The sequence below is a fragment of the Oncorhynchus masou genome, chromosome 6 (genome assembly GCF_036934945.1).
Source record: "Oncorhynchus masou masou isolate Uvic2021 chromosome 6, UVic_Omas_1.1, whole genome shotgun sequence".
Taxonomy (NCBI): Eukaryota; Metazoa; Chordata; class Actinopteri; order Salmoniformes; family Salmonidae; genus Oncorhynchus; species Oncorhynchus masou.
This window is the reverse complement of record NC_088217.1, coordinates 66,986,621-67,013,495: the sequence shown is the minus strand read 5'-3', so window position 1 is coordinate 67,013,495 and position 26,875 is coordinate 66,986,621. Positions and strand designations below refer to the sequence as shown.

The 26,875-nt window shown below is 42.1% G+C and overlaps 1 protein-coding gene across 3 annotated transcripts; it reads right to left on the bottom strand.

Moving 5' to 3' along the window:
• Positions 1–1,284: 1,284 nt before the first annotated feature.
• Positions 1,285–25,352, bottom strand: abcb6a (ATP binding cassette subfamily B member 6 (LAN blood group) a). Of its 3 annotated transcripts, XM_064969423.1 has the most exons (20): positions 25,181–25,352; positions 23,603–24,130; positions 21,591–21,734; positions 18,793–18,982; positions 18,460–18,552; positions 16,699–16,891; positions 15,874–15,995; positions 15,509–15,618; positions 15,208–15,273; positions 11,914–12,039; positions 11,078–11,154; positions 10,777–10,840; positions 10,060–10,145; positions 8,299–8,356; positions 8,034–8,138; positions 7,582–7,756; positions 7,078–7,190; positions 2,361–2,455; positions 1,991–2,059; positions 1,285–1,722 (listed from the first exon to the last, which is right to left on the bottom strand). In XM_064969423.1, the coding sequence occupies exons 2-20, from the start codon at positions 24,116–24,118 to the stop codon at positions 1,563–1,565; spliced, it is 2,562 nt and encodes an 853-aa protein (XP_064825495.1). In that variant the 5' UTR covers positions 24,119–24,130; positions 25,181–25,352; the 3' UTR covers positions 1,285–1,562. The 3 variants fall into 3 exon arrangements, 1 of the variants encoding a protein (XP_064825495.1); XR_010456086.1 differs by lacking the exons at positions 1,285–1,722; positions 1,991–2,059 and adding an exon at positions 5,982–6,196 and having other exon boundaries at positions 2,359–2,455; positions 6,520–7,190; XR_010456085.1 differs by lacking the exons at positions 1,285–1,722; positions 1,991–2,059 and having other exon boundaries at positions 2,359–2,455; positions 5,982–7,190.
• Positions 25,353–26,875: the final 1,523 nt, after the last annotated feature.

Sequence of the window (26,875 nt, the reverse complement as noted above, 5' to 3'; positions counted from 1 at the left end):
TCTCCCCAATGAAGGTGCAGCCAACCTTCTGTAGTGTCAATGTCACAGATAACATTTCAAATTCATGCTGCTTTAGTGTAAATAATTTGACTGCACCAGTTTGCGCACATTGTACACCTACAAATGATTGACTGCTGTAGTGGTGGAGCAATTATTTGGAAGCAGAACAACTCTTGCTATTTGGTATTACTTCTGCAGTCACAAACGCTCTATTTATTTCACAGTCTGCAATAACTTTTCATGATGTAAAGTCTGCTGTGCACTACATGGATGGTAAGTATGTCCGTTTTCACGTCCCCTTGATTAATGCAGACAGTTTCCAATTCAACCCCAAACCCGTAACCATAGGGGACTTAACGTAGATTTAAAGTCCGCATTCTCTCTCAAATAAACTAAAGTTTAGCTAAATGGCTAGATCTTCCCTTATGGCCCTTTTTAAATTAAATTAAACAGAATTTGACAATAAATAAATGGAGTGTGATTATTATCAACATAAACTGACAAACGCCACACTGCCTTGGGAATACAAGGCATAGATATTTACAAATTCAAACAGACTAATTCCTTCCATTAAAATAAAGATATACTTGACAGTAGTTCTGTATTCAAAACGGGTAGCAGCATAGACAGGCTTGAGGATTGGGTTCATTCATAGATAAAGGTTTGCTTTTCCGCTACTAATTTTGTCAATTCTATCGATTCTGTTCTCTTTAATATACTGCCAGTAGTTCTTATTGATCACCATTGGTGACAATTCAAAGTTTTACATGTATCAGTCAACACCTAGACTGTACTGTACATGACAATGCCCAAGTCTGATTGGAGTAAAATTGATGCAGCTCTAAAAATCTAATGTGCAATGAACCTGTTCAATAAAATCCGCTGTAAATACAACAAATTCACTTCTCAACCCCTAAACATTAGTCAACCATTTAAAGTGTCGTGAGACTGTGCCAAACTGCCGATACCTGCGCTTAAGGTATTCGTCTACTTTGGACTTGCTGCGCTTCTGTGGACGGCTGCAATCAAACGACTTCAGACAGCAAGAAGACGGATTATACTGAATCAATCGGCACTAATCACTCATGCACAGACGCACGTAACATAACTGGTACAGTAGTGTTTTTCAACAGACTGTGGGATGAGACAGCAGCCACGAATCATTTGGAGAAATCATGATTTTGCAGGTGTTTGCATCGTTCAAATTTTGGAAGGAGAGGGAACATTTGGAGGGACTACCTGGACTTGTCCAATAAGAAACAAAACGTTTTTGGTTTTTTAAAATTCTGTTAATTAACCTAATGAACACGATCCTGAATACACTTAAAAACAACTGGCCTGAGGCATTCACGGTACAAACATTTTGATTGAATGATCAAACATAAAATACCCAATAAATATTGTGCTTAAAACATTACTCATAACATAATTAACCTCTATGGACGGATACCCTAAAAAATACAAAACAGCCTTTTGAGGTATCTAATCTTCTCCCTGTGTCCCTCTTTGTCCTCCTCTGTCTCCTCACAATGTCTACATATTCTTGACCTCTCACTCAAGACTCAGTGGCTCCTGTGGCCTGCAGTGACTGATGGGGGCTGTAGTTTCTCAGACTTCCTGTCTTTGGCTTTGGTGTCAGAGGCTGAGTCTGAGTCCTGTGCCTGTTGCTGCTTCATCCACATGTCACAGTACAACCCTTCCTTAGCTAGCAGTTCATCATGCCTGGGAGGAACAAAGTAGAGAATATGTAGTTACAATGGGGACACATAATCACCATTACCATCATCAAGTACAATGTCAAGATGTTCCCACTATATGGTGTTGAGAATAGGACTATAGTGTGAGAAGCATCCAACATTGGCCTGTCCCATTCTTGGCATTTACATACATTCTTTAGATGTTTATTTCTTGAAGAGCATAAAACAATATTGGAATAGGCTTGTGGAGTGTGCAGCAATCGAACAAACACTCTTTCAACCATTCAACTCACCGTCCTCGCTCTGCTATCTGACCGTCACTTAGTACAAGAATCTGGTTGGCACCGATGATGGTTGACAACCTGAAGACAGACAATTCACAATCTGACTACAGACCGGATAGATCCAAACCATACAAAATCAGCATTAGAGGGGGGGAAAATGTGTGTGTCCTAATCAAAGGGGGTTGTTGGCACCTTAATTGAGGAGGACAGGCTCGTGGTAATGGCCGGAGTGGAATGGTATCCAACACATCATGATGCAATTCCATTCGCTCCGTTCTAGCCATTATTATGAGCCGTCCTCCCCTCAGCCTCCACTGATCATACTGTATGGGTTCCCTTTATTACATGCATCTTGTTCCAACTGAGAGCCATCGCATACCTGTGAGCCACGACGATGGTGGTCCGATTGGAGCACACTTTGGTGAGCGACGCCTGAATGTTGCGCTCCGTCTGTGTGTCGAGAGCAGATGTGGCCTGTGCAGAGGGAAAACTTTACAAGATAAGTAACATATTCGAGTTCGGTGAACTTGCATTAATCCACTAACACAATACGAAAGGGGATCAATGGTGTGGGGGCAAACATTGTCCCTCTTCAAATATGTGAAGAATGCATCTTTGCTTCGTCTCGTTCTTGAAGAAATATCTGATCTGACATGGCTGGACTGGTGAAAGCTAAGTGATAGAGCCAATGCGTTCACCTAGGGTTACACATTTTGGGGAATATTCAGAGGTGGAAACTTTCCGTGGGAAAATATGGGAATAAACACAAATATATGCAAAGTAATATTAATACGATTAAATGTAGATGTTTTTTGAATTGGATATATTTACCATATCATATGGAGACAGAAACACAAACCTTTTACCTTGTCATAAGTAGACATAATTGCATATGATTAAATCCTTCCAATAGAAATAAAAAATACAATTTAGTTAAGAATTGAACTTTAATTAAATGAGTTGACTCTTCACATGGGATAATTTCAATGAATAATAAAAGAAAGGGAATACTGAATGATCCCCAATTATCCATTGCATCTCCCAAAAACATTTAACATATTGTTGAAGTCGGAAGTTTACATACACACATACATACATTTAAAATAGGTTGTTCACAATTCCTGACATTCGATCCCAGTAAAAACTCAGTCTTATGTCAGTTAGGATCACCACTTTATTTTAAGAATGTGAAATGTCAGAATAATAGTAGAAAATTATTTATTTCAGCTTTTATTTCTTTCATCACATTCCCAGTGGGTCAGAAGTTTACATACACTCAATTAGTATTTGGTAGCATTGCCTTTAAATTGTTTAACTTGGGTCAAACGTGTCAGGGAGCCTTCCACAAGCTGGGTGAATTTTGGCCCATTCCTCCTGACAGAGCTGGTGTAACTGAGTCAGGTTTGTAGGCCTCCTTGCTCGCACACGCTTTTTCAGTTCTGCACACAAATGTTCCATAGGATTGAGGTCGGGGCTTTGTGATGGCCACTCCAATACCTTGACATTGTTGTCCTGAAGCCACGTTGCCACAACTTTGGAAGTATGCTTGGGTTCACTGTCCATTTGGAAGACCCATTTGTGACCAAGCTTTAACTTCCTGACTGATGTCTTGAGATGTTGCTTCAATATATCCACATAAGTTTCCTACCTCATGATGCCATCTATTTTGTGAAGTGCACCAGTCCCTCCTGCAGCAAAGCACTGCCACATCATGATGCTGCCACCCCCGTGCTTCACGGTTGGGATGGTGTTCTTTGGCTTGCAAGCCTCCCCCTTTTCCCTCCAAACATAACGATGGTCATTATGGCCAAACAGTTCTATTTTTGTTTCATCAAACCAGTGGACATCTCTCCAAAAAGTACAACATTTGTCCCCATGTAAAGTTGCAAACCGTATTCGGGCTTTTTTATGGGGGTTTTGGAGCAGTGGTTCTTCCTTGCTGAGCGGTCTTTCAGGTTATGTCGATATAGGACTTGTTTTTACTGTGGATATAGATACTTTTATACCCGTTTCCTCCCGCATCTTCACAAGGTCATTTGCTGTTGTTCTGGGATTAATTTGCACTTTTCGCACCACAGTACATTCATCTCTAGGAGACAGAACGCGTCTCCTTCCTGAGCGGTATGATGGCTGTGTGGTCCTATGGTGTTTATACTTGTGTACTATTGTTTGTACAAATAAACGTGGTACCTTCATGTGTGAGAATTTCTCCCAAGGATGAACCAGACTTCTGGAGGTCTACATTTTCTTCCTGAGGTCTTGGCTGATTTCTTTAGATTTTCCCATAATGTCAAGCAAAACGGCACTGAGTTTGAAGGTAGGCCTTGAACACCTCAATTGGTACACCTCCAGTTGACTCAAATTATGTCAATTAGCCTATCAGAAGCTTCTAAAGCCAGGACATCATTTTCTGGAATGTTCCAAGCTGTTTAAAGGCACCATCAACTTAGTGTATGTAAACTTCTGACCCACTGGAATTGTGATACAATAAACTATAAGTGAAATAATCTGTTTGTAAACAATTATTGGAAAAATTACTTGTGTCATGCACAAAGTAGATGTCCTAACCGTTGCATGTTGCATGCTTTGGTGTGCGTTCCCAAACAAGGACCAGTTGCGCTCTGAGGCGGTTGATGATGGTGGGATTTGGAGGATGATGGAGGCAACAGGGGAAAGAGCCCAAGATCCACAATGTCCCTTCCACCAGGTGGCTGATGAGATATGTTGGCACGATATGTTGGCATCTCCACCACAAAGCTCTTGCTTGGAAGTGTACTCGCCAAATTGCCAAGATCCTTGCCCTCATCCAGGCCAAGGTAGCAAGACACGGTAGTGATGACACCATAAGCCTTGTTGATCTCTGCGCCAGACAGGATGCTCTTGCCAACATACTTGGGGTCCAACATGTACGTGGCGGCGTGTATGGGCTTCAGGCAGAAGTCTTCACACTTTTTGATGTATTTCAGAACTGCAGTTTCCTCTGCTTGGAGCAACAGTGTAGTGGGCAGGGCAGTCCGTATTTCTTCTCTTACATCTGCGAGCAGAGTCTGAACATCAGACAGGATAGCATTTTCTCCCTCAATCCGTGCAATGGCTACTGCTACTGCTGAAATCCTGGTTTCAGGATTTTCAGGCTGTTTACCCCTCTCTCCCAAAATACATAATCCAGGAGGATCCTCTCTATGGGGCTGTCCATATCAGCAGACTGTGATATGGCCATTTCTTGGAGAGACTCCTTCCTCTCCAGGAGACTGTCAAACATGATGACAACACCACCCCAATGGGTGTTGCTGGGCAGCTTCAATGTGGTGCTCTTATTCTTCTCACTTTGCTTGGTGAGGTAGATTGCTGCTATAACTTGATGACCCTTTACATAACTAACCATTTCATTGGCTCTCTTGTAGAGTGTATCCATTGTTTTCAGTGCCATTATGTCCTTGAGGAGCAGATTCAATGCATGAGCAGCACAGCCAATGGGTGTGATGTGAGAGTAGGACTCCTACACTTTAGACCAAGCAGCCTTCATGTTCGCAGCATTGTCTGTCACCTTCTGTGGTCCAAGGTCATTGATGACTGCCTTCAGCTCATCTGCAATGTAGAGACCGGTGTGTCTGTTGTCCCTTGTGTCTGTGCTCTTGTAGACTACTGGTTAAGGGCTGAAGATGATGTAGTTAATAATTCCTTGCCCATGAACATTCGACCACCCATCAGAGATGATTACAATACAGTCTGCTTTCTCTATGATTAGCTTGACCTTCACTTGAACTCTGCTCTCCAGCAAATGAGTAGATAAAGCATGTCTGGTTCGAGTGGTGTACGCTAGGCGAAGGATATTCAGAAATCTCTTCTAATACACATTGCCTGTAACCATCAGAGGTGAACCAGTTGCATACACAGCTCGAGCAAGGCATTAATCAGCATTTCTCTGACTACATAACCTCTGATTCAGGAGGACTATGAGCTGTTGCTATCGATAAGGTGTCTGATTCATCATTTTCACCTCAAATAGAAGTAGAGGGACTTTTGTCAGAGGCTGCTTGTTGTGAGCGCTGAGGGAACTTTATGCACTTGGCCAGATTATTCTGCATCTTTGTTGCACTCTTCACATATGATTTGGCACAGTATTTGCAAATGTACACAGCTTCTCCTTCTACATTAGCTGCAGTGAAATGTCTCCACACATCAGATAGTGCCCGTGGCATTTTCCTGTAAAGACTAGAAAAAATATGAGTAAAAAAAAAAAAAAAATACAATTCCATGTACAGATAAATAGTTAAGCAGTTAGATTAAACAACTCCTTTGTAAGATACATTTTTTTTAAATGAAACATGTTTGGGAACAGGTGAATTAACACTCCTCAGATAGCAGGCTCAAGCAAGCTAAAACCCACATGGTAGCAAAAGCTAACTAGCAGATATTGTTAACTTAGAAATGATTTATACACACTTTGCCGTCGGCTACTATTTACTAGTTAACAAAAAATCATGTATGTCATATAAAATATATTCACCCCACCCAGTATTGTAATCAAAACTTACCAGAAAGCATGTAGTCCTTGGCTTAGACAGTGTAGTAGTGTGGACTCAATAGCATCTCATTAGTGTGCAAGATCTTGAGAATCAGCTGTACATGTGATGGAAGAATGCACTGTGCATGCAGAGAGTTGCAATTGCATTGAATTGGGAATAATTTAACCATAATATGCCACAATACCTAGAGTTGCCTTATGTGTATCCCACAAAAAAAGGTTCACTGTTATAAGCTAACTTTTATTAATGAATTTAAGCAAAATTCCCATGGAAAAATTCCAGATATTTACCAGAAAGTTTATTACCCTTTGCAACCCTCCTATCAATTTGTGTAAGCTCAGCGATAACTTCAAGGAGAGGAGGGAGGAAGTGCGTGTTTTTTAAGTATTTGAACGCTCCGGGTGAAGTTTCACCTTGGTAAAGATCTAGGACCAGCTTCCCCTACACAATCCTAAACCTAACCAAAAATAGAAGAAGAAAAAATGCAACTGACCCAAGATCATCTTCACCCTATACCTATCTGAACAGGGTCATTGAGCCTCTGGTTGGACCTTCCCGAAAGTTTACCTCATCCAGCAGGATGATCTGAGGGGCCTTGAGGATGGTGCGGGCGATAGCCACCCTCTGCTTCTCCCCCCCGCTCAGCTTCAGACCTCTCTCGCCCACCTGGGTGTCAAATCCTGGGTAGGGGGACAGATAGAGACAACACAGACACAAACGTCACTCACCTCATACAGTAACAATGACAGCCCGACAGCTACTGTGTGAACTCCGCAAATCTCCCCACTTGTTTGAGGAGATTTAGATGTCAAAACGCTTCTGCAAATGTGGTTGGTAAATACAAAACACCTACACAAACCCTTAAAACAACAATATTGAAACCCATAAGCCACTTTCAGGTTAACTGCAAACATAAATATAATGACAACATACAGCTCTGGTTTCCAGTCACCGATTAAGCCTAGTCCTGGACTCAATAGAGAATCTCCATTGAAATCATTTTTTTAGTCTTGGACAAGGCTTAAATTGGTGTCCGGGAAACCATCGAAAGAGACCGTTTTATTTCCGTACCTTCTGGGAACGTCTGGATCTTCTCGTGAATGTCCGCGGCGATCGCCGCCTCCTCCACTTCGTGGTCGCTGGCAGAGATGCGTCCGTAGCGGATGTTGTTGCGGATGTTGTCGTTGAAGAGGACCGTGTCCTGGGGCACCACGCCGATGTGGGCACGCAGAGACACCTGCTTCACCTGCACCCAGATACCAAGAGGCTCAGAATACTCTATATTAATAAAAAGGTCAAGTTCACTAGGTCACGCAATGAAAAAAACGTTTTCAAACATCCAGATAATAATGTTTTTTTCTTAATTTGGTGACTAATGAACACGACCCAGGTGTATCATATTAACAATACTGTATAACTGAAATAGAAGACCAATGTGTAACAAACCTAATGTTATGTACAGCATGTGCTAACAAGTCAGTATGTCTGGAAACTATTCTCTTGCAACTGGGCAAATTACTCACCTTAGAGATGTCCTGGCCATCGATGCGAATGCATCCTCCCTGGACGTCGTAGAAACGGAAGAGCAAGCGAAGGATGGTGCTCTTACCACACCCTGACTGGCCAACCTAGGGATGTCAACAAACACACAAACTGTTGAGAAGCAAGAAACATCTGTACTCCACATGGTCCGGACATAAACCATCACATGACTGATAGAGAGATATCAAACTGCTCAAGTGTGCGGAACATCTGGGTAATGATCGGAAGCTTGGAATCCAATCTTACCAATGCAACAGTCTGGCCTGGCTGCACAGTAAATGATACATCCTTAAGGATCTCCTTCCTTAAAAAAAAACACAACACACAGAAGCACAAAATATATATTTAATGAAATCAAATGTTATTTGTCACATGCTTACTTTCAAGCCCTTAACACTTATTTTTTCTAAAAACTGCACCGTTGGTTCAGTAAAAAAAATAGATAAGTAAAAAATACAAGTAACAAATAATTAAACAGCAGCAGTAAAATAACAATAGCGAGGCTATATAAAAGGGGTACCGGTACAGAGTCAATGTGCGGGGACACCGGTTATTTGAGGTAATATGTACATGTAGGTAGAATTAAATTGATGGCTGGAGTCTGACAATTCTTCAAGCCTTTCTCTGACACCGTCTGGTATACTGGGCCGTACGCACTACCCTCCGTAGTGCCTTGCAGTCGGAGGCTGAGCAGTTGCCATACCAGGCGGTGATGCAACCATGGTGCAGCTGTAGAACTGAGGATTAGAGGACCCATGCCAAATCTTTTCAGTCTCCTGAGGGTGAATAGACTTTGTCATGCCCTCTTCACAACTGTCTTGGTGTGTTTGGACCATGATAGTTTGTTGGTGATGTGAACACCAAGGAACTTGAAGCTCTCAACCTGTTCCACTACAGCCCCGTCGATGAGAATGGGGGCGTGCTCGGTCCTCCTTTTCCTGTAGTCCACAATCATCTCCTTTTGTCTTGATCACGTTGAGGGAGAGGTTGTTATCCTGGCACCAAACAGCCAGGTCTCTGACCTCCTCCCTATAGGCTGTCTCATCGTTGTCAGTGATCAAGCCTACCACTGTTGTGTCATTGGCAAACTTAAATGACGGTGTTAAAGTCATGCCTGGCCATGAGTGAACAGGGAGTACAGGATGGGACTGAGCACGCATCCTTGAGGGTACCCCGTGTTGAGAATCAGTGTGGCGGATGTGTTGTTACCTACTCTTACCACCTGGGGGCAGCCGGTCAGGAAGTCCAAAACCTTATTCATGTTATCGTTCAGCCACGACTTGGAAGATATTACAGTTTAAATATATTTTTTAATCCCCTTTTTCTCCCCAATTTCGTAGTATCCAATTGTTACTGTCTTGTCTCATCGCTCCAACTCCTGTACGGGCTCGGGAGAGACGTCCTCCAAAACACAACCCAACCAAACTGCTTCTTAACACCAACCCGGAAGCCAGCCGCACCACTGTGTCGGAGGAAACACCGTACACCTAGCGACCTGGTCAGCGCGCACGGCGTCCGGCCCGCCACAGGAGTCGCTAGGGCGTGATGAGACAAGGATATCCCTACCGGCCAAACACTCCCTAACCCGGACGACGCTAGGCCAATTGTGCTACGCCCCATGGACCTCCCGGTCGCGGCCGGCTGCGACAGAGCCTGGGCTCGAACCCAGAGTCTCTGGTGGCAGTGCCTTTGACCACTGCGCCACCCGGGAGGCCGATATTACAGTTATTCATGTCCCATCGGTACGATAAATGTGCTCGTAGTTTGTCTATTTTTTTATCAAATGATTGATTGTTGGCTCATAGGACCGATTGTAAAGGTAGATTACCCACTCACCGTCGGATCCTGACAAGGCACCCAGACCTACGTCCCCATTCAAAGGAGAAAGCTGGAACTACCACAACTATGATTATTCATCAAACTGTTTCTGAATCAGTCTCTGTGTATAGCCTACACATCAGTCCAAACGAGACCTGAATATAAATTTTTTAAATCTTAGGACTTTACCCGTCAGTGTAGTTAAAGTATACATTCTCAAACTCCACTTTTCCCAGTTTATAGAGAAGGTTCCCTGCGTTCACCGCATCCTTGACCTGAAGAGAAATCAAGATAAAGCACATAAAAACTACAAAAAAATACATTTCCCATAATGAAATGCAAAGATTAGATTCTGACATAGGAAGAATCTCGATTGGTTTTGCTTGCCTCCTGCCTCCTCTCTTCTACCCTCGCCTCATTTGAAAAACGTTGAAAGTAATCAGAGGTGGCGAGGAGAAGGAACATGGAAACAAATAAGAATTTCATGAAATGAGACTTTCTCCACTCACGCATCACCAGGAAAATTATGCGTACAGAAAAAATAAATGTGTAAAGTGATTAAAAACTAAATATTCCAGTGATGCAAGACATTTTATAGATAAAAGGATACGTAGTGCGTTGTTTTTAAATGTGTACATGCACTTCTACGAGAAAACACAAGCTGATTCAAAGGGATTTTAAAACACTTCCATGCTACGTGCAACGAGGACAATATTGTGCATCCTTTTTCGAAGTAGGTAATCGAGGATGGGAGAAGACTACCTACTTACGAATTAGCAATTCTCGATCACTTATCGGTTGCCTGTCACAGAGGACGGAGGAGTGGAGGAGAGGACAGGCTTTTCCAATTGAGAATCTCCCATACACACCAAAAAGCTGGTCATTGATAACCAATTTCAAAATTACCTCCTCTTCCTCTGTAAAGAGCTTAAACATGCTCTCCATGTCAATAAAGGAGCTCTGGATCATTCTGTGGAGGATGAGGACGTATGTATTATAAAGAGCACCTGTTGTGTAAACAATGCCTTTCATCGATCTGTGTCAATAGTCTAGCTTAATTTGCTTGTGTCTTTCTTGATCTAGTAAGACATGTGGAAGCAATATGGTGGAAACCTATCCAGTCCATTTAGCTGTAAGTGATAGGCATAAGAGACTAGGGAAGAATGACAGAAAGTAGAATTGAAACCCAGCTCATAACACCTCTCACCTGTAGTAGGTTCCAAACCAGTTGAGAGGGGTGTAGAGCTGGATGATGTAGGTGCCGAAGAGGACAAAGTCTCCAACCTGGAGATAGAGTGCATTAGCCTGGTTAAACCAGACTCAACACTTGGCTCACTATTGTTTCACTTCGTTCAGTTAGGTTTAACCAGGCTAAAGTTCACAGCAGTTGACTTGAATGTATACTTCATACACCACATGTATTACTGAGAAAATACCACAACACTGTGTCAAAGGGAAGTTTTTTAGCACATGTTCAAACATGCATACAGTAGCAAGGCTGCATGGACTTGTAGTGATGCAATGTCTGTTTTGCATTTGTATTGATTGCTTTTGTCGGCTGGGCAAGTTACAAATAATTTCCTTTTTAGAGTACAATAACGTTTTCTAATCTAATGTAGGACAGAGTTTGAAAAACAACAGAGTGGAGAGAGTTTGAGGTGGGTCAACAGGGCTTTTCACACTTCCGAGCCAAACCAAGCTGCACTGGTCAGGTTACACATCCAGACATTTACCGTAGTTGCTGGAACCGTGCTGATACGGACAATGTGATAAGAGCCAGGGCAGTTTGTTTTCGGTCGGCTCGATAGTGTGAAAAGGGTAGTAGAATGAGTATCTAGGCCTTTAACGGGGAACTTCAGTATTTCACAACTTCATGTTAAATTGTTTCTCACCCGGGAAAGTTGTTATTTAACAAAAACCAAACATGGATTATAGATTACAGTCCTGGCTCATAGACTATTGTCAAGGTGAGGAACCATCTAACATTAATTTATAAAATACTAAACTTTCCCTTTAAGCTAGCAAGGGCTCCGAGCACAGTACCTTAAACTTGCCCTCCTGGACAAAGTAGGCACACAGCAGTGACCCGGCCAATAGGCCTGAACCGATGATCAAGTTCTGTGTCTGGTTCAGGAAGGCCAGAGAGGCTTGTGTCTTCCATTCTGAGATCTAGGACGGGAGGGGACAGACAGACAAACAGGCCATAAATGCAACATTACAATCAAAAGAGTTATAGTCTGGTCCCAGATCTGTTTGTGTTGTCTGTTTGCACTGCTGAACAGACCTAGAACCAGGAAAATACAGATACAAAAGCTAAAGCAATGTCTGCTGGTTGCAGTTCTAAAATCCTCGAACATCATTAATGATGGAAAGCTCTATTTAACTATGCTTCTGAGGTGGTCAAACACATTTCATATATATCTATTCATCATGTTACTGGTCACTGTTACATGTATATATTATAATTTTCCATAAGAATTTAAATATTTCTGCTACCAGTCACTTTTTAGCCCTGTTTACATCTACAATGCCTGAATTTAAAATGGATTCAATTAGATTTTTTGTCACTGGCCTACACACAATACCCCATAATGTGGAATTATAATTTGACACTTTTACAAATTAATTAAAAATGAAAAGCTGAAATGTCTTGAGTGGGGCGGCAGTGTAGCCTAGTGGTTAGAGCATTGGACTAGTAACCGAAAGGTACAAAATCTGTCGTTCTGCCCCTGAACAGGCAGTTAACCCACTGTTCCTAGGCCGTCATTGAAAATAAGAATTTGTTCTTAACTGACTTGCCTAGTAAAAAAGGTAAACAAATAAAATAAAAAAATAAGTATTTAACCCCTTTGTTATGGCAAGTCTAAATAAATTAAGGAGTAAAAATGTCCTTAAAAAGTCACATTAGTTGCATGGACACACTCTGTGTGCAATAAGTGTTAAACATGATTTTTGAACAACTACCTTATCTCTGTACCACACACATGCAATTATCTGTAAGGTCCCTCAGTCAAGCAGTGAATTTCAAACACAGATTTAACCACAAGAACCAGGGAGATTTTCCAATTTTGCGAGGCATTGGAAAATTGGTAGATAAAAAACCCCCGCAAACATCCCTTTGAGCATGGTGAAGTTATTAGCTACACTTTGGATGGTGTATCAATACACCAAGTCACTACAAAAATACAGGCATCTTTCCTAACTCAGTTGCCGGAGAGGAAGGAAACCCCTCAGGGATTTCACCATGAAGCCAATGGTGACTTTAAAACAGTTGGCTGTGATAGAAGAAATCTGAGGATGGACAACATTGTAGTTACTCCACAACACTAACCTAATTGACAGAGTGAAAAGAAGGAAGCTTGTACAGAATACAAATATTCCAAAACATGCATCCTGCTTCCAACAAGGCACTAAAGTAATAATGCAAGAAATGTTATCAGAGCAATTAACTAAGTACTGTAACTCTCCATATTTTCAAGCATAGTGGTGGCTGCATCATGTTATGGGTATGCTTGTAATCATTAAGGACCAGAGATTTTTTCAGAATGCTTTTTTTTTACAGAACAGAACTAAGCACAGGCAAAATCATTGAGGAAAACCTGGATTAGTCTGCCTTCCACCAGACACTGGGGAGATGAATTCACCTTTCAGCAGGACAATAACCTAAAACACAAAGTCAAATCTACACTGAAGTTGCTTACCAAGAAGATAGTACATGTTCCTGAGTGGCTGAGTTAAAGTTTTGACTTAAATCTACTTTAAAATCTAAGGCAAGACCTGAAAATGGTTGTCTAGCAATGATCAACAACCAATTTGACTGAGCTAAAATCATTTTTATAAGAATAAAAAAGGGCAAATGATGCACAAAGCTCTTAGAGACCTACCCAGAAAGACTCTCAGCTGTAATCACTGCCAAAAGTGCTCCTACAAAGTATTGACTCCTGAGTGTAAATATTCACATACATTTTATATTTCTGTATATAATTTGAAATACATTTGAAAAAATGTCTCAAGACACATTTCCACTCTGTCATTTTTTTCACTCTGCCAAGGGGTACTGTGTGGAGATGGGTGAGAATTTGTTTTATTTCATCCATTTTGAATTCAGACTTAAAACAAGATGTGGAATAAGTCAAGGGGTATGAATACTTTCTGAAGGCACTGTGCATCCATCCCACTGTCACACCTGACACTCTTGCACACACACACACACACCATGCACCTGCCATCCTGTTCACTGATATTATTATTTATCCTGCTACCAGTCACTTTCTCCTAATCACTGCCTACATGTGAATATCTACTTCATATACTCCAGTATCCTTGAACATTGTAAATGTACTCTGTATACAGATTCCGCTCTTACTTCTTGTGTTATTATAAAACATTTTCTTATCAGTTATAGTTTTTTGATATTGAATACTGCACTGCTGGGTAGGGCTTGCAAATAAACACAATGAGTCCCACCATAATGAAGGTGTGATTTAGGACTTTAATTTCTAACAAATTTGATAGATTGTGTGTTTGAGATACAGACTTCTGGGTTGTATCATTGGATTTGTCTATTTCTTCTGCATCCATAGTCTGTGATTAACGGGGGTTGAGGCGGTATTTGTGAGACAAGGGTGGATCTCGTAGGGGACCAGGGCAGGGTTTTTTAAACAAAAACATCTGTAGAGTCAGAATGGTTTGGAGCTACAAACTATTAAAAGCTATACAGTATAGGAAAAGCTAAGACTCCCACGAACACTCACAGGCCACACGAGTCGTTAGAAGGTAAGGGGTTCTTCTACATAGAAGATCATAGGAAATCCCAGGACAAAGTGTCTACAATACTGTAATAAGCATACATAGTTGCTGTAACAAACTCCACACAGTTGTCACTGACTAGTTGGATATTCATTTCCCAATGAACAACTTATGTACTTACAGTGTTCATATAAATACATTTTTATCTGGTTTTTGCTTTGGCTGACCTTATTTTTCATTATTGACATTTGTCAATAAAACTCATTAATGCAACTGTTTATGTCAAATTGTTTTGTGTAGCCCTGGTTGTCCTACTTGTAGCCCTGGTTGTCCTACTTGTAGCCCTGGTTGTCCTGATAACATTTCTTTTTTTTCTACTTTGTGAGGCAAAATATAAAAGGCTGGACAGATAAATGAAAGTCAAATAAATGAAAAGCCGATTTTCGCTGGGGACTTGGGACTGTGCATGTGACAAATAAAATGTGGAACTGGAATTGTCCTTAATAACCTAAGCAAACACTCTGGTGTAACTTTACACATATCTATATTTTCAACTCTTCAGAGTTTTACATATATAGCCTGGATTACCTGATACTTCAGAATAGCGTCCTCAAAACGGTTCACCTCGTAATTCTCTGCGTTGTAGTACTTCACCTGTTAGATAAACATTACAATCACAGCCATGAAGCAACTCTGAAGCTGCAAAAAATGCAATATGTTTGAGGGAATCTTCATGTGTCCATTTGGCATCAAAACAGACAAACTGGGAGGGACTACCTGGACTTTTTATGTTTTCCATTCAAAAATGTTTTTAAACATTTTCTGTTGCGTGCCCTAATGAACACAATCCAACTATTGAGGTTAAAGGTCAATGAGACCATCTCGGTACCGTCTCAAAGTTGAGCAGGGAGTCCACCGCCTTGGACTTTGCGTTGTTGTCCTGGGTGTTCATGTCTCGCCTGTACTTGGTCCTCCATTCCGTGATGATGATGGTAAGAGCTGAAGAGATATATTGATGGACCATTATGAAATATTACATTGGTATTACCAGACCTCAGTCGAATGCATATGCAAAATACTTTCAAGTAGGTGTGATTGATTCAGCTTGGAGTCAATTTAATTGACGCTTTTGCGACTATTCCATTGGTGCAGGTCAAGTCATTTGAAAGTATTTCACATATTTGACTCAGATCGGATGATTGTTACTTTATAGAAATAACTAAGTTAGCTCCAGAAAGGAGGCCTTGTACTCACTGAGGTAGAGGAACATACAGACGAATACGATGAGTCCGAACCAGGCGTTGAAGTAGGTGATGAAGTAAATGATGGAGATGACGATATCTGCGATGGTGGGGAAGATGCTGAATACAATGTAGCTGTGGATAGAAAGAGCGGGAGGCCAGATTTACCTCTGAATTAACACACAGACTGTCCAGAGGTCAGGATGACACTAAAAAAGATTGAGACGTACTACAGGGAGATCAAAGTTGGGTCACAAAATCACACTGGTTGGTAGTGATGGAAGAAATGGAATGTTGACTCAATTTTAAGGTGGAAAGGAGAACAGATTAATCTCTCCTTTTGACTATTGCGTAAACCCATGAGGAAGTCTCTCGAAGCTTTGAGGATCAGGTAATCACACCAAGATCAAACCAAGATGTGAGCCGCCACTATATAGATATATATATGTATATATATAAAAATAACAGTGCCTTCAGAGAATATTCATACCCCTTGACTTATTCCACATTTTGATGCGTTACAGCCTGAATTCAAAATGGATTAAATAAGAGCTTGTTCTCACCCATCTAAAAACACACACAAAATACCCCATAATGACAAAGTTAGAAAAAATTACATTTTTGAAAATGTACAGAAAATGAAATACAGAAATCGTATTTACATTTCTGCAACCATTTAAAAGATTTTACAGAGTTAAAGTTCATAAGGAAAAGAAATTCAATAGGCCAAGACTGGGAATACAGATATGCATCTGTTGGTCACAGGTACCTTAAAAGAAATGTCGACGTGTGGACCGGAAAACCACGCACACACACAATTTATTATTAGGAGACCCACCTGAGCAGGCTGTTGATGGAGGAGGTGCCGCGGTCAATGCTTCGCAGGACGTCCCCGGTGCGTCGGCCCAGGTGCCAGCGCAGAGACAGTGAGTGTAAGTGGCTGAACAGACGCACCTGCACCACCCGGTTGGTGTACTGCTGCACGCGGATCCACAGGAAGGAGCGCAGGTTACTGACGAAGCCGGACGCACCTAGGGAGAGAGAGGTACAGGAAAGTGAAGAGAGAGAGAGAGAGAGAGAGAGAGAGAGAGAGAGAGAGAGAGAGAGAGAGAGAGGACAGGGGGGTACAAGTGGGGTTGGGGAGAAGGAGAAAGGAGATAGAGTGAGGGAACAAGAGAGATAATTAAAATAACAGTACTCAAGGAATGAATGGGTGTAGCAGAGAAATACAAAATGGAGGTGAAATTCCCACTCACCCAGGGCTCTAATTTATTTATATATATATATATATATATATATATATATATATACACATATACACACACATTCTTTTGTAGCACTGGTGTTCCCAATTGTACAAATTTAGGAGCACCAGAAAATATATATTTTAATTGATTGATATATAGGCTATATTAGTCTTTTATGAATTATATCTACTTTTGTAGCACATGTTGTGCCTTAGAAGCTAATATGTAACACTGTAAATACATTAGTTTATTATAAAAGCTAAAACGTTGATACTTTGAAACATCATTGAAATTACAGTAATTTGTGGAATATTAGGCTTCAACATTGTGTAAAAGCACAATTTTCCTACTGAGAGAAAAGGGTTTAATTGCAGACAGCAATTAGGGCTGTTTTCTTTCATATACAGGTGTTTCTCAATATCAAGTTACACCCATTGATGCTCGCCATTGGTCCGTGGCCTTTTCTTTCACGTCGGGGACAACAGTAGTTGACAACTGTAGCATTGTAGCCTAACCCTTTTCCTGACTTTAACCTTCTCCCAACCTGCCACGCTATTTCACCTAATCTGCCATGCCAATTCTCCTAACCTGCCACGCTAATTCACCTAACCTGCTATGTAAACAAATCATGTGTTGAGAAACCATCCATCGCATAACACCAGACTTGCCAAACGACAATATCAAGGAATGACCACATCAGGAAACACCCCGAATTGTGGTCTGCTATTACACCATATTGTTTGAGATGCATAAGATAAAACATTTTGCACTGTCTCTTTAAAAAGTCAGGTTTGTGATAATGACAGGCAAGATATCTCTCATTCATTCATTGCTATATTCATTGGTCTCCTGAAGAAGCGATTCCTTTTCCTTTCTTTCTGTGCCCCCAAATGTTTGGATATACTGGTCAAGTTACCAGGTTGTTAGCTAGCTAGCCAATGCAGTAGCATGACTGAACAAAGTGTCAACAAATGGTTTGCGAATAGTTTTCGAACGGCCCACAACATGGTTTATGAATGTAAAATGTGGCCCCAGCTATCCGCTATAGGAAGATAAAAATGTTGCGGCGGTAATATGGGTCAGATCTTTTGACCTGGGCGAGAAGCAAGCCGAGAAGCAAGGCGAGAAGCAAGCCGCTTTCGCTGTAGTAATGGTGCAACAATGGCGCTAACGAATCCGCACCAGCTTGTTTCTCTAAGGCACTCGGAAACAACGGTACACCTAAGTCTTATCATTACAACGACTATCTGGGAGATTTTTTTCATACTCGCACAGTGCTCCCAAAACAAAACCTAGCCGCAAAGCAAAATATTATTGACCAAATTGGTCGCACTTTAGAGCTCTGCACTCACCTGCCCCTCCACCTTGCAGGAACTTGAGCAAGACGTAGACACACACCGTGGTGGCCAAGGTCTTCCAGCTGCTTCCATCAGTCAGCTCATTCACTGTGACAGAAAGAGGGTTGACAATCCCAGGTAATCTTTTCTACAGTTTTTCTGGGTAGATTATCATGTCAGCCTCAAAGATATCACAAAATACTTCTGAGAATGTGCAGTGCAGCACCAATAAAGACAACCTGCAACGCAACCAATAAGGTTGTGACAGCAACAAGTCGGAATTTAAAAGGCATCCAGATAAAAGCTGGATATAGGGGAGATGTTACGAAATGAGGGATGCTCTCTCACCAATGTTCTTGTAGTAGATGGGCACAAAGACATTGATGACCCTCTCCAGACCCAGCAGGCACAGGCAGAGGAGCACCAGGCCCTGTAACAGCATGCTGCCTCTGGGCCACATGTAGGGCACCAGCAGACGCACCTTCTGCCCAAAGTCATGCCAGGTAGACTGGGATTCCTCTGCCCCATCCAACAGGAGCTGGGGTACAGATAGAGATATTAGGGGTTATTATGAACTTAATAAATACAGACAGGGACAATAAACAACAACAAAAAGGGTTGTGGCCGGGGACTTTAATGCAGGCAAACTTAAATCGGTTTGACCTAATTTCTACCAGCATGTCACCTGTGCAACCAGAGAGAAAAAATACTTCTATCCTCCTGATTCCTGCATACAAGCAAAGACTAAAGCAGGAAGTACCCGTGACTTGCTCAATAATGAAGTGGTCAGATGAACCGGATGCTAATCTACAGGACTGTTTTGTTAGCGCAGACTGGAATAGGTTCCGGGATTCATCCAATGTCATTGAGGAATATACCACCTCAGTCATCGGCTTCATCAATAAGGACATAGATGATGACGTCCCCACAGTGACCGTACGTACATTTCCCAACCAGAAGCCATGGAGCTGCTATTTTCAAGGAGTGGGACACTAATCCAGACGCTTATATAAGAAATCCTGATATGCCCTCAGACGAACCATCAAACAGGCAAAGCGTCAATACAGGATTAAGATAGAACCCTACTACATCGGCTTCTTACGCTCATCGGATGTGGCAGGGCTTGCAACCTACTACGGATTACATAAGGGAAACCCATCCGTGAGCTGCCCAATGACGCGAGCCTACCATACAGGCTAAATGCCTTTTATTCTCGCTTCGAGGCAAGCAACACTGAAGCATGCAGGAGAGCACCAGCTGTTCCGGATGACTGCGTGATCACGCTCTCCGTAGCCGATGTGAGCAAGACCTTTAATCAGGTCAACATTCACAAGGCCGCGGGCCCCAGACAGATTACCAGGAAGTGTACTCAGAGCATGTGTGAACTAACTGGCAAGTGTCTTCATGGCCAAGCATGACTCCAACACCATCATTAAGTTTGATGTGGACACAACAGTGGTAGACCTGATCACTGACGAGACAGCCTATAGGAAGGTCAGAGACCTGGCAGTGTGGTGCCAGGACAACAACCTCTCCCTCAACGTGAGCAAGACAAAGGAGCTGATCTTGGACTACAGGAAAAGGAGGGGCGAACACGCCCCCATTCACATTGACGTGGCTGTGGTGGAGCGGGTCTAGAGATTCATGTTCCTTGGTGTCCACATCACCAACAAACTATCATGGTCCAAACACACCAAGACAGTTGCGGAGAATGCATGACAACGCCTATTCCTCCTAGGGAGGCTGAAAAGATTGGTGGGTTCCCAGATCCTCAAAACGTTCTACAGCTACACCATTGAGAGCATCCTGACATCCAGAACCTCTATACCTTTCTTTACACTGCGGCTTCTCACTGTTTATTATCTATGCAGTCACTTTACCACTACCTACAGTTGAAGTCGTAAGTTTACATACATCATAGCCAAATACATTTAAACTCAGTTTTTCACAATTCCTGCCATTTAATCCCAGTACAAATTCAGTCTTATGTCAGTTAGGATCACCACTTTATTTTAAGAATGTGAAATGCCAGAATAATAGTAGAGAGAATTATTTATTTCAGCTTTTATTTCTTTCAACACATTCCCAGTGGGTCAGAAGTTTACATACCAAATACTAATATTGCCATTAAATTGTTTAACTTGGGTCAAAAGTTTCAGGTAGCCTTCCACAAGCTTCTCACAATAAGTTGGGGGAATTTTGGCCCAACTTATTTGGCCCAACTTGAACTTCCTGACTGATGTCTTGAGATGTTGCTTCAATATATCCACATAATTTTCCTCCCTCATGATGCCATCTATTTTATGAAGTGTACCAGTCCCTCCTGCAGCAAAGTACCCCACAACATGATGCTGCAACCCCCATGCTTCACGGTTGGGATGGTGTTCTTCGGCTTGCAAGCATACCCCTTTTTCCTCCAAACATAACTATGGTCAGTATGGCCAAACCGTTCTATTTTTGATCAGACCAGAGGACATTTCTCCAAAAAGTACAATCTTTGTCCCTACGTAAAGTTGCAAACCGTAGTCTGGCTTTTTTATGGCGGTTTTGAAGCAGTGGCTTCTTCCTTGCTGAGCGGCCTTTCAGGTTAGTCGATATAGGACTTGTTTTTACTGTGGATATAGATACTTTTTGTACCCGTTTCCGCCAGCATCTTCACAAGGTCCTTTGCAGTTGTTCTGGGATTGATTTGCACTTGTCGCACCAAAGTACGTTCATCTCTGGGAGAAAGAATGCGTCTTCTGCCTGAGCGGTATGACGGCTGCGTGGTCCCATGGTGTTTATATTTGTGTACTATTGTTCATACAGATGAACGTGGTACCTTCAGGCATTTGGGAAAACTTCAACTGTACCTGTACATACATATTACCTAGACTAATCTGTACCCCCGCACATTGACTCGGCACTGGTACCCCCGCACACTGACTCGGCACTGGTACCCCCTGTATATAGACTCGTTATTGTTATTTTATTGGTGTTACTTATTTTTTTTAGTTAATTTAGTAAATATTTTCTTAAACTCCATTTTCGTAAAAACTGCATTGTTGGTTAAGAGCTCGTAAGTAAGCATTTCACCGTGAAGTCTATCTATACCTGTTGTATTCGGCGCATGTGACAAATAACATTTGATTTGATTACTAGATTACCTGGCCAGTGCCGCCCTCCACGTCGCGTTCGTCCTCGTTGATCAGGAGCATGTACGGTCTCCGTGGTAATCCCGGGGCCTTCAGGCCCAGGAAGAAGAGTGTGCCCGTGCCGACGTAGCGCATCAACCACAGAGAAAATTCCACCTGAGGTAACGAATGAAAAATGCTAAGTCATGACTGAACCTTTAACGGGGCAATCTGCAGCTTTGGCTTGGAGAAATGGAACCACTCAACGGATGAAAGGACCGACCATCCATGGTATCAAAATGACAGTTTTAACCATCTTTTAAGGTTATACACTGTTTGTTTACGTTTACAATGTTTCTAAACATTAAAGTAAAACAAGCTCATATGTTGGGTTCTCATGGGGTGTTACAGTTGAACTAAGCTCATGAGGCATGTATCATTTATAAATCTTCAAGACTCAATGGGTATACATCATTAGTTCAAAAATGGATGTAGCAATTGTAGATTGACTCTTTAAAGGAATCTTGCACTCATAAACTACATTTTAGTATGTTGTCCATTGATAATTCAATCCCAATGGGACTGTTAATACAATACCAAACGGTGAATGTCAGCCGTCAAAATAAAATAAAAATTGGAGTGTAATATTTCTTTAAATAAGTGCTGACAGACAAGCATAACTGCATAAAACACATTTCAATACTCCATTCAACCCATACCATTTACATTTTAGTCATTTAGCAGACACTCTTATCCAGAGCGATTTACAGGAACAATTATGGTTAAATGCATTGCTCAAGGGCACATCGGCAGATTTGTCACCTAGTCTGCTCTGGGATTCGAACCAGCGACCTTTCAGTTACTGGCCCAACGCTTTTAAATGTTGGGCTATCTGCTGCCCCAACTTCAATGTGAGGCTAAGGTTATCATTCAAAAGAAATTTACTCAGGAGTTGTTGGATCATTCCGGATTGGAGGAGAGGTGAGTCAGTGGTTACAGTCAGACTGACTATACAAAGTAAACTACTGTACACATTATGACACAAAGTAAACAGTGGACTGTGTCATATACTTTGTGGCATAACAACCCATTGGAAGAACTAAGATGGTGAATGCTTGGTAAAAAGCTAATGAAGATGTGTTCAACTAATGGTTTCTGAATGCAACTGGGAGACATTAGTAGCTGAGTGGGACAACCAATGACAGACACAGGGAGAGACTAAGAAAAGGCGTGATCTGATTGGTTACAAAATGTATATTTGGGGGTGTGGCCAGAGGGAGATGTAAGAAGAATGGCAAGATGGGGCAATGACTCAGCACTTCCAGAGTTACTCATAGCTGACTAATGATAATGGTTCTTCCCCTTTCCACTGCTGTGTCATAGTTGGAATGCCAGTTTCTATTTTAGCAGTCTTCCTGTGAGAAAATGCTTTGTTATATATATATATATATATATATATATTTTACAATCACAACCGTCTTTACGAAATGGGATTCACGAAACTTTAAACCTAGCCTATGTGTCTCATTATCACACCCTATGGGTAGACTAAGTTACTTTTTAGAAAGCCCACTATTACACTTGTGTAATGGAGTGTTAAAATTCAATTTTAAGTTTAATACTAATAGCCAGTAATATTGTATGCTAACGTTTTTAACAACCTCTATGAAACTAGGGAGTGAGATGGCAGTTTATCCTCACTGAGGGTTGAGCTGTGGGGTTAATTCAAAGAGGTGAAACGTTTGAACAATGCAGACAGAAAAGTAAGGAACAGATCTAACACCATTTACAACTTAACCTGACAGTTAAACATGTTTATTCAACACAAATACATTTCTATCGGGATGGTCCTCTAACGCTACACCCTCCTGAACAGACCCCAGTGCCACGTTCAGTAGGCAAGGTTGTGAAACATTCAGATAGAAATACATTATGTAGAAAAGACGTGTCTCTTTGAGTGATACGTAGAGGGAGGAGTTACGTCAGCTCTATTGGGGACATTCTATAATGTTAAACCCTCAACAATACCACTGGTCCTCTCTCACCTGCTGCTGTGTTTTCTCCAGGCCCCACCACCAGTAGGGGCTGGCCCAGGAGACGAAGGCCAGGTTCTCCGATGAGAATGCCACAGCCCAGAAAAGCAGCAGCACCGTGCTGTGGCCACGTGTCCGGTCCCTCACCAGCACCCTCCTCCTCTCCAGCCTTAACAGGGCCACGGCCCAGGCCCAGCCCAGCATGGAAAGGAGGCCGTACAGCACCACGTAGCCAGGGAGCTCCCCTCCTCCGGCCGCCCTCCAAACCAGCCCCCCCAGGAACTGCAGCAGGAGGAGCAGGGAGACTGCCAGTTGGAGGTCATAGAGGCGCGAGCGCGGAACGAACTTGGGCTCCATCTCGGTGCCGTAGCGGCGGTAGCAGACGCAGTGGAAGGTGCCGAAGAAGAAGGAGAGGGTAAGCAGGACGGTGGGCACCAGGGTGAAGTAGAAGCAGGGCGAGATGCCGCCCTCCAGCCAGGCTTCAGAGATGGAAGCGCTGGCTTCACAGTAGCTTTGCACTGCTACCATGGTGGCTGGGAGCTGGGGAGACAGGGAAGAGAGTATTCACTATAACAGACATATTACCACATTAAGCCTACACATAGGGCTCACAATCATCAACCTGGTCCGCATGGATGTTAAGATACTTTAAAAAAGCAGGACAGGCAAAGGAAATCATACAGTTGACTGCATGAAATTCGTTTTCATACAGTCAGTATTTTCACCGGATCTTATTTGTATCCTACTCTAAACGGCTATTCTTGATGGAATTCAACCCTGTCTAACTTCTTCCATTTGTGACTTCAGATCGTTGCTGCTATACCCTACTTAATGAATCAGGGTTAAGAGCAGATTGAATCTCCTTGAAGTGTGTGTGTTGTACTTTGAAGCAAAACACAGCAAGCATCTCTTCCTCGTGTATAATCATTCAACAGACTTAATAGGCCTAAGAGATCCAGGTCAACACTGCTATATCTGGCTGTGAACTTGACAACATGGTAAGTGCTTCAGTCATGGCTCCTAAAAGCACCCCAGCCAGTCATCTGGGGTGGGCGGTGGACTAATTCTGATTCAGTTAAGGCACTTAAAATACATCACATTTCATCAACTGATATTCATTCAAAATAACATAGTAGAATTAGGTTACAGTGGTATGCCGACAACTGTACCTTATTATCATTACCCGCACAAAACTATTAACCCCTATTACTCCATTGTTTATGCTTTTGTTGTCATATGATATTGAACTTTCTAAACAAATGCTTCAGATGTTGTTGCTCTCATGGAATCATTTCTTGAGCACTACAGATATTGTCGTGGGCATCAAGATGCATTTGCTCCAGTGGCATTGTTTAGCGTGTTTTTCTTGGTGGCCCGCTCTTTGACAGACAGAACATATTTTTAAAAATGTGACAACAAAAACAGAGCGTCAGAATAACCTTAGCAGTAGAGTTTCTCTCTAGCTACCATTTGTGAGACTTAAATAAAAATTAAATAAATGCATGTGTGGCGTTATCGGTCTGGCCTATCAAGATAGCTAGCTATCTACATTAGCAAGCTTAGATCTGTTGCTTTTAATAAAACACTCACATTCTCAAGACAAGCTAGTGCTGGAAAGCAATTTAGTGAATTGAAGCTCCCAACAAATAACTCGTTTTACGCAAAGATAACAATAATGGTCATCTTGTTGTATCCACTTGTAAACTGTCCTTATTCTTCTTGCTGCTTGCGTGGAGCGACGTATTTATTCCATGACTCAGCAATCGGCATTTTCTCACAATGACACATATGCCTGAACCGGGTCCTAGCGCCCCCTAGAACACGCATGTTCAAATATAATGTTACGCAATCTCATATATGGCCAGTAGGTGACAGTATATACAAAGACATCCTACCTCACACAAAAATGCCATCTGAACGCTGGGTCTCGTCATGGCCAACAGACAGGAACAGGCCAACAGTATGCAGTCAGTCAATATACCAATATCTTAGCAACAGAAAAATAAGATGGACAAGAAAATACCTTTGATAATTCCTTTCAAAAGGAGTAGAATTTTCAATGCATTACAAATCAAATTATATTTGTCAATAGCATTGTAAACAACAGGTGCAGAAAAACAGTGAAATGTTTACTTTTCGGCTCCTCCCAACAAGTAATTGAGAAAGAAATAGAGAAATAATAGAAAAGTAATAGCATGTAATAATAAATGTAATAATAAATAGACAATGAGTAGCAATAACTTGGCTATATACACAGGGTACTAAACTCGGCAAAAAGAGAAACGTCCCTTTTTCAGGACCCTGTCTTTCAAAGATAATTCATAAAAATCCAAATAACTTCACAGATCTTCATTGTAAAGGGTTTAAATACGGTTTCCCATGCTTGTTCAATGAACCATAAGCAATTAATGAACATGCACCTGTGGAACTGTTGTTAATACACTAACAGCTTACAGACAGTAGGCAATTAAGGTCACAGTTATGAAAACCAGGGACAATAAAGAGGCCTTTCTACTGACTCTGAAAAACACCAAAAGAAAGATGCCTTAGGCATGCTGCAAGGAGGCTAAAGCAATGCAGATGTGGCCAGAGCAATAAACTGCAATGTCTGTACTGTGAGATGCCTAAGACAGTGCTACAGGGAGACAGGATGGACAGCTGATTGTACTCGCAGTGGCAGACCACGTGTAACAAAACCTGCACAGGATCGGTACATCCGAACATCACACCTATGGGACAGGTACAGGATGGCAACAACTGCCCGAGTTACACCAGGAACGCACAATCCCCCCATCAATGCTCAGACTGTCCGCAATAGGCTGAGAGAGACTGGACTGAGGGTTTTTGTAAAGCAGGTCCTCACCAGACATCACTGGCAACAATGTCGCCTAAGAGAAAAGAGCCAGCCCGAGAATTGAACCCTGTGGCACCCCCATAGAGACTGCCAGAGGTCCGGGCAACAGGCCCTCCGATCTGACACACTGAACTCTATCTGAGAAGTAGTTAGTGAACCAGGCGAGGCAGTCATTAGAGAAACCAAGGCTGTTGAGTCTGCCAATAAGAATGTGGTGATTTACAGAGTCGAAAGCCTTGGCCAGGTCGACGAAGACGGCTGCACAGTAATGTCTTTTATCGATGGCGGTTATTGTTTAGGACCTTGTGGACTCCTCCTCATAGACGGCAACAGATTTGCCAGTTCTTGCTGTGAGATGTTACCCCACTCTTCCACCAAGGCACCTGCAAGTTCCCGGACATTTCTGTGGGGAAAGGCCCTAGCCCTCACCC